Below are 11,827 nucleotides of genomic sequence, written 5' to 3'. Positions count from 1 at the left end.
GTAACCCTTTCAGACTGATAGATGTCAGTGACTTTGTTCTCATCTGTTCTCTTTAGATGGTTCTCTGAAGTGTTGGAGATCTTGTAGCCTCCTTCACTGTCAGACAGGTTCTAGATCTGGATCCAGCAGGTCTGGCAGTGATCAGGTCTGGGTTTGGATAGTCAAACTGAACCCAGCTTTATAAAACTGTGGTTATCAGAGTTAGCTCATGATTTAACAAGGAGGTTGATGACTGTTTCTCATAGGGCCAGGTATGTTTGGATGGCTTTGTTCCTTAATAAATGAAACCCTTATTTAAAAACTGACTTCAGCAGTTTTACCACGCTAAAATGAGACAAACATGCAGGAAAATAAGAAACCAGGACGGGGTAAACGCTTTTCACAGGACTGTAGATGGTGGTTTTGAATACAGCCAAGGTTACAGGTAGATCACAAAGGGCTATCACACTATCAACGATTTTCACTCTGACAAATCAGGAAGTGATTTCCCTCTGGACCAAAGTAGACCTCTTTGACATCGCGTTAGGTTATAAAACTTAAGGCTAAAGGCCTTAAGTTTTGAATTTCAGCCATTGTTGTTTGTTTTTGGAGCTAGCAGTGACCGCTGCCGTATCAGACCATAGCTGTCCGGTGTGTTGGATGGTGTCTTTCTCCTCTCCTGCAGGTTTAGAGAGTGCAGAAAAGGAGCGGCCCTTCTGTGAATCCAGCCCCCTGACTTCTGTTTGCACCCAGTAACAAGGAATGTAGCTCATAAGGCAATATTTCTGCAGAGGCAATACTAGCACGGGGCCTTGTCTGTAAGTTTGAAAAAAAAAAAAAAAGACATTAGCCATGACACAGTGCCTATGGAAACATTCACCCCCATGGATGTTTGACCCCTCAATCATTTTATAAACCAAACATGGTCATTAAATATATACATGTACTCTCTTTAGTGTCAAAGTCAACAGATTTATACAAAGTAATGTCAGTTAAAAACATGTAAAATCAGTGAGTGCATAAATATCCCTCCTTCTGTCTGCAGTCTCAGCTCTGAGTCTGTGTGGATCGGTCTCAGGATCAAACATCTGGTCTCTGGAGTTTTACTCCATTCCTCTTTGCAGAGTTCCCTACAGGGTTTACAAAAGCAAGCTTTAGAGTTTTGATGTGATTAGTGTGGGAGAAACAAAGCCTGCTGCAGAGCAGCGGGAATCCTGATTCCCAAGGAGAAGGAGTCACCTGATCTGATGCTGTGATTTGGCACCAGAGTTTGTGGTGATGTCAGTGTTTGGCGTCTTGTCTGATGGTCTAAAGCTCCATTCTGGTCTCATCAGACCAAAGACCTTTCTTCCTCTAGACCATGGAGTCTCCCACAGTCCTTCTGGTGAACTCTAGTCCAGATTGAATCTGAGTTTTCTTCAACAGTGTCTTTCTCTTTGCCACTCTCCCATAAAGCTCTGACTGGTGAAGAACCCGGCCAACAGTTGTTGTCTGCAGAGTCTCTCCATCTCAGCTGCTGAAGCTTGGAGCTCCTTCAGAGTAGTCATAGGGGTCTTGGTGTCCTCTCTCTCTAGTCTCCTTCTTGCACGCCCACTCAGTCTGTGAAGGCGGTCTGATCTAGGCAGATTTACACATGTGACATATTCCTTCATTTCTTCATGATGGATTTAAAGTGGGAAATATTTGCGCAGTCTCTGATTTGATGTTACAGATTTTTATTTACTAATAAAATCAATAAAAGGGTCAAACCTCCATGGGGGTGAATACTTTCTAAAGTGACTGTAGATAGAAACCAAATAAAGTGACTCTAAATATTGACCTAAAATAATCGTAACTTGGAGCAGCATTAATATAAAAATATTATTTTCCATCTTTCATGTCTAGACATGATTCTGCTAACCAGATTATTTCAGAGTTGACTGGACCAGTTGAAAACCAGCTTCATGATCCCAGTAACCAGCTCACTAATACTAAACCGACTTCCTGACTCAGCCCTCTGGTCTCTGCTTGAACTTGAATGACAGCAGATCAATGTCACGTATTGAACATGTATCTGATTGTAAAATTATTTATTAGGTGGAGTTTTATTTATTTGAGGATTGTAATTTTTACGCCACGTTTGATATCGTGAACTCTGATTTGGGAATATTCTAACTGATGTAGAATTGATTTTTATGATCTCTTGCTTTAATATTCAGACACATCTTAAAGGAGCAGTCCGTAATAATCAACACGTTATTGTCTTTATGGGATCGTGTCTGGAGGTGAAAACGTCTCTGCCGCCATCTTCATGCTTTTATTCTGGTGACACGTTCACTCCATCGGTCTTCATGGTTTCTGTACGACGTAAAGGATCAAATAAAAGGAGGAAAAACAAGCTGGCTGCTGTTTTCATTCTCTGTTAAGACATCCAACCCTAAAGGAAGGTGGTTTCAGTTATTTGGAGGTAAAGACCAATATGAGGCCCGTTATTTCTCCAAAATCAGCAAACCAAATACTCTGAAGCATCTCTGTTCAGGTCCAAACCTGCAGAACTACAGGACAGACCCAAACATCCAGCAGTCCTTCATCAGAGCATCATAACAGGTGGAACTTCTTATTTTTGTCTGAATATATTTAAATATGAGCGTCACCTTTACAGCAGCACTCTGAAACTAAATATTTAGATCAGCACTTTAAATCCAGCGTTGATGTCTTTCCCTCCATAGAAGAGCTGTGTGCCTGGATAACTCAGTGGGTTACAACACTGACCCTGGAGCAGGAGGTCGGGGGTTCGAGTCCCAGTCAGGGTGTTAACAGAGAACCAGGTGCTGCCTTCAGAGATGGACAACAGCACTCATCCAAAGTGCAAAGATGCTACAGCAAGGGGGAGTCAGGACAACAGGTCAAGATGAGTAGAGTTCATACATGACGATCCCTGCATTTTTTTTTTACATCCCAAACGTCAGGGTTTCTGCATTTAAAGAGTTACATTTCTAAATTAGTAAATATTTATATTTAGAAAATTTTACATTATTTTTTCATTTCTTTGTTCAGCAGTCTCTTCCAGCCTCAGTGTAACTGTTCCCTTCAGATGGTCTGAGGGTTAAGGCAGCTCTGGAGGTCAAGGGTCAGATCTGTTACTACTCTCTTGGAAGAGTATCTGGATGCAGCCGAGGACCTCCACTTCACACTGGAAGTCAGAAAATCGCCACCATATCTCGTCTTGAACTGAACGTCTTCTTCGCTGTTTTCTCCGTGTGTTGCCGCCATGTTAATGGAGGAAAGGCCGCCAAGTAGGAAAATACAAGTAGATGAAAAATACGTGAGACTTCAGGTTAACAAGCACAGCGATAACGTTACATGAATATCAATTAATGGATTTATGAGCCAAATTCACGGATCACTGAGCACAGACATAATATGTGACGGGAGATTGGCTGGTTGGACGTCGGCGTCACCGCCATGTTGCCAGAGGCAAGTCTCTAAATCATTCAATACAGTAGACAAGGACTGTGCACGTTTTCAGGAACAAAAAGCCCAAACGACGAGATTACATGGATTTTAATGATTCATTTATAATAAATGATCCATGTTAAAGTAAGTGACGGTGAAAAATAAAAGCAGATTCCGCTTTCTTGTATTTTCTCAGTTAAATGAAAAGATAAACTCCATGATTTAAAATGAAATTATTTTATATATAATACAGTTTCATATATGTATAGAAATTTTTATTTTGAATTAATACATACATATATATAAATATATATACATGTATGCAGGTTAATCTGATTGTTTTAGAGCTTTTTTTCTGAAAACGTGCACAGTCCTTGTCTGCTGTATTGAATGATTTAGAGACTTGCCTCTGGCAACATGGTGGCGACATCGGCGTCCAACCAGCCCGACACATATGTCTGTGCTCAGTGATGCGTGAATTTGGCTCATAAATCGATTCATTGACATTTATGTAATGTTTTCGCTGTGCTTGTTAACTAGAAAACTCACGTATTTTTCTTCTACTTATATTTCCTTATGTGGCAGATTTTCCTTTATTAACATGGCGGCGACACACGGAGAAAACAACAAAGAAGACGTTCAGTTCAAGTGACCCCCTGTATTAGAAGACAGGATATGGCGGCACTTGTCCGACTTCCGGTGTGGAGGTCCTCGGCTGCATCCAGGTCCCTCTCCTCTCTTTAGACCAGCGTGACTCAAAACAGCCAAACTGTTGAAAAATGCCTTTGCAAGAACCACAATCTAAGAGGTGAAATGGGGCAAAAACTGATTAAAGTGGCAATAAAAATAAGTACAAGGTGGCAAATAATGGTCAAACAGCAGCAACAAGGGGCAAGTAGGAATAAAATGGCAAAAAAGAAAAACAGTGGGTGAAAAGTGGCAAAACAGAGAAAAAGTGGCAAAAATGGGTGAAAGGTTACCAAAAAATGAGTTACAGGTGGCAAAAAAATGGCCAAAAAACAGCAAAAAAATGGCAAAAAGGAGTGCAAAGGTGACTTACATGGGCAAAAATGTGAGAAAAAAAGCTGCAACAGTAGCAGGAATACTGAAAACAGTGGCATTAAATGGCAAAACGTGGCAAAAAACAGAAAAAATTGCAAAAAGCAGGATAAAAGGCAAAAACTAGCGGCAAAAATGGGATAGAAGCAGTAAAAATGGGCAAAAATATGGCAAAAGTTGGCTTAACGCAGTAAAAATTGATTCAAAGTGGTAAAAAATTTGAAAAATTGGTAATAATTGCAAATAGGGATTTAAACTGATCAATGTGATTTGCAATGGATAATTTCTGAGGTCATAGTTTCCCTTTATAAAGGTTTTCTGGGGGAATATTTCAAATTAAGACATGAAGGAGCCACAAATCATCACAAAAGAGTCACACGTTGAGTATCACTGCTGTAGACAGTCTGAGGGTTAAGGGGGTAGTAGGGTGTACCTAATAAAGTGGTCTCTAACAGCCTTAAAACCAGGATAAACAGACTGTGGTTGTAGATTTACTCTGACGGTTCATTCTGGTGAATTCTGTGTAAAAACAGCTCCTGTCAGATCTGTTACTACTCTCTTTCACACCTTCCTGCTGCAGCGCTGCGCTCACACCTCTCGTGGTGACAGATTCTCCTGAACTGTTGGTTGTGCTCAGACGCCCCCACTGCTGATTTTCTGTCACGGTGCACCTTTTTCTCTGCCTCGCTGCGGCAAACTTGAGCAGCGACTCGTCCGTCTGCGATGAACTGCAGGTAATAATGTGGAGGGCTGTGTTGCTAAGGAACATATGGGCCTACACACGGAGGAGCGAGGAGCCGGCGATGTTTCAATGCCACTCGTCTCCCTGCACAAAGAAACGCCTCCCACGCCGGCCTTTGATTGGCAGCCGGCGACGCAGAGACGGCGTCCTTGAGAAGCAGCAGCAGCATTCAACAGACACAGGAGCACTTTTCTGTTTTTTATTTGAATGGAGTGAAACATCTACAGAAATGAGAGGCCTCGCAATACATGGACAAAAAAACGTCTCTGCTTTTCAAATTTAGCTGTAAAGAAACAGAAATCTGGACTGACTGGATTTTTCTCTGTACATTCGGTGAGATATGTTTGAGACCCGAACACAAGTCAGAAATGAGGCCTCACTCCCGACAGACTTTACCCCCCGACCCCGAAAATAAGCAACAAAAACAGTTAAACAGAACCCGCCCAGGTCCGATTCATCACACTGGAAACACACCTCACATCTCCGCTCTGTTAAAGGACAGCTCTGGTTTTAGGTCATGGTCTGTCATTTCTCTCAGTCATGTTAAACCCACAGAGTTCATCTCTGAGACAACAGAGGTCAAAAACACGTCAGTAACAGCCACCAGACCATCCTGATCCTCTAAACCTGCAGGATTTAGCTGTCTGATTAGTCCATGTCTCTGCAGAGTATTCACGATTGTATTTTTCATGATTGTACCAAAGTTTTTAGGATATTTTTTTGAGCTTTAACACCTGAAATTCAGGTAATTTCCCAGGAAAAGCTGTGCAAACATCCATAAAGCTTGGCAACACTCAGTTTTTGAGATGCATGGGCAGATTTACATGCAAGATAAAAGATTAGAACAATATTTGGAACTCCAAAATTCTGTTTTATATACTATTAAAGATTCCTTCCAGCATGTGCATCATTTATATCAACAAATAAATCACTATATTAGACATTCTGCAACTAAACAGAAGTCTACAATGCCTAACATCAGTCAGCTGGATGTTTTTATTGCTCAGAAGTTGCAGGTAAACTCCTGCATACTATCCATCAGCTGCTGTAACGATAAAAGTCACCAGTTAACATGGTCACTCATTAAATCATAACACCAGGACCGTTACATCTATGCGCAGAGGACAACTTTGAAGACGGTGCTTTCTGTCCAACAGCTGCCACCCTTAGCTGATCGAATATTGTTTTTCTATTGATTATTAATGATTATTCTGATCTCTGAATTATCTTTGGAAACTGATTAAGTCTCACAATATTCATGGTTTACATCCAAGCAGCAACCCCCAGTGTTGAAAAATAGAGCCAATATGGAGGTAGAAGAACATTTTTTTTGATAACTCATCTGTTTTGGTTAGAAGAAGGTTACGAGTTTAGCAGAATAAGGGAGAAGAAGACAAGCCAGCATGGTGTTGCTGTTCATCAGGAGGCTCCAGACCCGTCTCTGGTTTTCTAACTTATTTCAGCGGGACAATGCCAAGCCAAATTCTAAAGAGTTACAATGACATGGCTTCACAATAAAAGAGGGCAGAGGCTCGACTGGCCTGTACGCAAAACACACAGGACAGAATGCTGTATAAGCTTTGATGACATCATCATCAAAGGCAGAGGAAAGAAAGTTTCCTAAACTTTAAAGGATGACATCATCATCAAAAACAGAGGAAAGAAAGTTTCCTAAACTTTAAAGGATGACATCATCATCAAAAACAGAGGAAAGAAAGTTTCCTAAACTTTAAAGGATGACATCATCATCAAAGGCAGAGGAAAGAATGTTTTCTCAACTTTAAATGACATCATCATCAAAGGCAGAGGAAAGAATGTTTTCTCAACTTTAAATGACATCATCATCAAAGGCAAAAGAAAGAATGTTTTTTAAACTTTAAAGAATGACATCATCAAAGGCAGAGGAAAGAATGTTTTCTAAACTTTAAAGGATGACATCAAAGGATGAAGATGGAATGTTCGTGAAGCTGGGGATGTTGGGGGCTTTTCCCCTCCATTTTTGCCAAATAGTTGGCAACTTTTAGAAAAAGCTGGTGGAACTGGCAAGTAGTGAGGGAAACCCTCAAACAACTGGCCAGAGTTGGTAACTCCATGTCCACTGTTTTGGTGGTCAATTTTATGTCTAATCAATTTAAAATGTCAGCTACTTTCCCAGACTTCTGAACCAAAGAGGAGATATTCTACTGGTCAGAGGATGAAGAGCTGTTGGACAAATTGATTGATCTCAGAGTCAAAAATGAGAAAAGGTCTGACCCTTAAAGTCAACACCACAACCAAAAGTACAGGCCGTGTTTGCGGTCATGTGATTACGATGATCCGCAAAAGTCAGACAGGGGGCAGGAAGTGATGAACAGCAGTGAGGAATCAATGTGAATGGAGGAAAGTTAGTCCGTTATGGACCTGCATATTCCTACATCCAAGGGCTACGATCCCTACACTTGACAAAATAGTGATTTTTAACAGAGTTGGAGTGAAGGTGACTTTAGACCTCCTACAACAGGTCTAGACAGATGAAGGGAGTCTAGAAGAGTCTAGGACTGAGCTAAGAGGCTAGCTGAGCCTCTTTAACCGCTTTTCTTCCTTTTTGTCATACATATGCTTTAAATAGAATCACTGATATGCTATTAAGAAATAACCTGTGGGGCACTGGTTAGATTAGACTGAATGTTTTATAAGCTTTGATGACATCATCATCTGAAGACTATTACTTTAAAAGGATGACATCATCAAACGCAAAGGATGGAATGTTTCATAAGCTTTGATGACATCATTTTTAAAGTCACAGGATAGAATGTTTGTGAAGCTGGGGATGTTGGGGCTTACCCCTCTACATTTTTGCCAAACAGTAGACCATAGTTGGCAACTTTTGGAAAAGTGGGAGGAACCGGCGAGGAGCAAGGGTTTACCATACACCAATGTCATTGGTATTTGTGTTCTAATGTATGCTTGGTTTTAATCGCCATCGTCCAGCACAAAAACAAGCAGGAAATGTAGCGGCAGGACCAGGAAAGTGCTGATGATGGTGTAGGCTACAACAACAAAGATTTGATGCATTTCATACAGGCTTTTATTTGAGTCGTTTTCAATATGGTGACGGCTGTGGATCAGGTTAAAAAGCTTGCAAATCTTTCATTACATCCCACAGGTAGTTGTTTATGGCCCTAGAGCGCCTACGGAGGGTTCCCTTTGGTAGCACATGCCTCGTAGAGTCAAATACATTTACTATTTTGCTCATGAAGCAGCCAGAAATTAATATGAATGCACAGTTAAGATTATATTGTAGCTGTTGTGCTTCTTTTTAGAGGACAGACTGGTTGGGGGTAAAATCTGGCGTAGAGAGAGGGCTGAATGACGTGAAAGGACCTAGAGGCCAGATTTGGACCTGGACTACCCACCCCAAGGACAACAGCCTCAGAACATGGGTAGCTCAAATGGATTCACTAGGCTAGGGATGCATCCAAGAGCTCTTTGATTTGACTTGACTTGGGAAATAGATGAGGAAAAGTGGGATATCCAGTTTTAGACGCTTCAGGGACAACAGCCTTAAAACATGGGGCTGGTCAATATAACGACTAGGCCTCTAGCGCCCCCTAAACATTCATGGTTAAACAGGAGGTACATCTCTGATATTTACTCCTTTTAAACTTTGATGAACCTGAAAGTCTCAGAAGGTAATTTATGCAATAATTCCTTATTATTATCATGTGTTGGGATACATCTACCAAATACCCTGCAGGATTACTAAAGTAATTCTGATCTAATCCAGTGGCTTGTTTCCAACATGACCCCTGGCGTCCATCAACCAGTCTAGTTTTGATTTATTGTTGTCTCAGGTTTTATTTGTTGAGCTTAACATCACCAGAAGTAAAGAAATAACAGCCATATTATATATATATATTTATATATATATAAATCTAAACTCATGGTCCACTTATAAACTCTTTCTGGAGCTTGCTGCACCAAGAGTCAAGATTTTTTAATTACTGCACTCAAAATCTGAGTTATAATAAAGCAAAATAACCCTTTAATTCCTCCCCTTTATTATTAACCCCCCATTTTGGATAATTAAGCCTAAATCTATGTTGTAAAAAAAAAAACATCACATTGAAAAGAGGGAACATTAAAATATACATATATAATATAAATGTCAATACTAGCTCCTGAGAGCTCAGTCACACTATCATTGGCATAAGAAAGGATGGATCTGACTCTGTGTGGGCACGAACACAGCGTTTGAATGAGCGCCACTTCCTCCCTCGACACAGAACGAAAACGCTGACGGACAGGAAGGCGTCGCCTCCCAGTTCGCAAAAGTCCTGGTCGCGTGTGCGTTTGAGATTTTCTCCTGTTCAGTCTTAAATGATGATATTTAATCGATGATAAAATAAATTAAGCGTGGTGAGAGCCGCTCCGACTGAACTGCCTCTTCTCCTGCTCGTAAAGGAGACAAGAGGGGAAGGGAAGGAAGCAAGGAAGGAAGGAAGAAGGGAGAGATGGAGGAGAGGAAGAGGAGGAAGAAGAAGAGATAAAGGGAAGGAGAAAGAGCGGTGAAGAGGGCAGGGTTTAGGCCTGTGCGTTGGTGCCATTCTTGTCGGGGGGTCCGGTGCTGGCTGGCAGGTTGTTGAGGGAGGGGGCTGCCTCTTGCTGCTTGCTGTCCCGGCGTGGGGGCATCCTCTCGTTGATGCGGTCCAGACCTCGGGCCTCCTCGAAGCTCTGGATCTTGTGCTGCGGGTTGAAGCCTTGGATCGCTGCGAGAGTAAAAAGACATGTTAGAAAACGGCAACGACGAAAAGTCTGACTTCAAACCCTGCTGTTTCCACATAACATTCCTCTACTTTAACTGAGGGGGGATATAAATGCAACACTTTATCTCTGGGCCTTCAACGATGACATCATCAAAGGCACAGGGTGGAATGTTTGATAAACTTTAATGGACGACATCATCAAAGGAACAGGGTGGAATGTTTGATAAAATTTAAAGGACGACATCATCAAAGGCAGAGGATGGAATGTTTGATCAACTTTAAAGGACGACATCATCAAAGGCAGAGGATGGAATGTTTTTTTTAACTTTAATGGACAACATAATCAAAGGCAGAGAATGGAATGTTTGATAAACTTTAAAGGTTGACATCATTTAAGGGAGAGGATGGAATTTTTTAAAACTTTAAACAACGACATCATCAAAGGAAGAGGATGAATGTTTGATAAACTTTAAAGGATGACATCATCAAAGGCAGAGGAAAGAATGTTTGATAAACTTTTAAGGATTCAATTTAATGTAATTTGATTTCAGAGATCTGCACGTCTCCAAAGAAAAATGTGAAGGACCAAACAAAGTGTTTCATTTATATTTCAGAAGCAGGGATCAGAATCATCACTTTATATTTCTCAGTTAAATGATGGATAAATCCTACAGGATGACATCAGTTTTTGAATAAAGTAAATGGTGTGTTTACAATATTTTAACGTTATACTGGGAGAACTGGTGAACTTACTTCATAACAGGACGAGGACAGCATGAAGACAAAGAAACAGACTTTTATTACAGGGACATTTCACTACCAGGGCATTTCCACACCTACAGATCATGTGCTCTGGTCTGAATCAAGGACTGATTTATTGGTTTTTGCACAATCACCTGTCCCATGCCTGGCTGTGAATGCTCCAAAGACACTTGTCAAATTCAGAATATACAGATAACTAAACAGACTGATATCAGCTCTGCTCTTTTTAAATTGTTAACAATACAATTGGAAAAAAGGGGCAACAGCAGTGCCAGAATAATTACATGATGTTCTGAAGTGTCCTCCAGAACAGTGACCTACTAACACCTGATCAGCCAGGCTTCCAGTCATGTATGGGACAGGAAGATCTGTAAAGGACTGTTGACCACTACCTGGAGCTGCAGCAGGGCCGTCTTACTATCCTACACCTCCACAGAGATGTTTGACCACATTTTGGTCCTGTTGGACCCTTCTGCTTCTACTGAGGTCAGTGATTCATTTAATCCTTTATCTTCTGGTGAGCAGGAAAAGGAAATGTGACTGTACTTGCTGGTCATGATATAGTCGTCTAAAACTATTTTCAGATTATATCTATCGGCTACGGCAGCTGGTTTAATCCAAAAATGTTCCTGAAGCTAGGATGGAAAGAGGACTGCTGAAGTCCTCAGTACAAACAAACCCACCAGAGTCCGACAGACCGGGTCAGTGTGGTCTACAACAAACACATTTTTGATTGAAATCCAAAATCAGGAAACAAGCTCATTCCTAATCTCTGTTTAAAAAACAGGAAATAACAACATGAAAAAAACGACCCTCTGCCCTGTTAGGACGTACAGATTTCAGTGAGAATAAATAAAAAATCTTTGTAGTATTTTTGTTTTTCAATTCTTTTTATTTCATTTTCAAATAATACAAATTTCCTCCTCTTTTCTGTGTTCTGATAAAATGACTCAGATCAAAGAAGAAAACACTGGTGGTGTAACATTCTTTTTTCAACATCTGCACAGTGACACACAGAAGAGAATGTTACATCAGCAGTGTCCCATTCTTTGATCTTTTTACTTGTTTTCTGTTTTTCCTGAAGAGAAGAATAAAAAACTGTTTG

At 40.8% G+C, this 11,827-nt stretch overlaps 1 protein-coding gene across 2 annotated transcripts in view; it reads right to left on the bottom strand.

The window, feature by feature from the left end:
- Positions 1–7,118: 7,118 nt before the first annotated feature.
- The window catches only part of ppp3ccb (protein phosphatase 3, catalytic subunit, gamma isozyme, b), a 71,667-nt gene continuing 66,958 nt past the window's right edge, over positions 7,119–11,827 (bottom strand). For both annotated transcript variants that reach the window (XM_041811210.1, XM_041811211.1), the window contains one exon: positions 7,119–9,963. In XM_041811210.1, the coding sequence (XP_041667144.1) occupies positions 9,779–9,963 (185 nt within the window). In that variant the 3' untranslated portion in view covers positions 7,119–9,778. The remainder of the gene's footprint in view (positions 9,964–11,827) is intronic.

Source organism: Cheilinus undulatus, linkage group 17 (genome assembly GCF_018320785.1).
Source record: "Cheilinus undulatus linkage group 17, ASM1832078v1, whole genome shotgun sequence".
Taxonomy (NCBI): domain Eukaryota; kingdom Metazoa; phylum Chordata; class Actinopteri; order Labriformes; family Labridae; genus Cheilinus; species Cheilinus undulatus.
The sequence above is the reverse complement of the archived record's forward strand: the minus strand, read 5'-3'. Positions and strand labels throughout refer to the sequence as shown.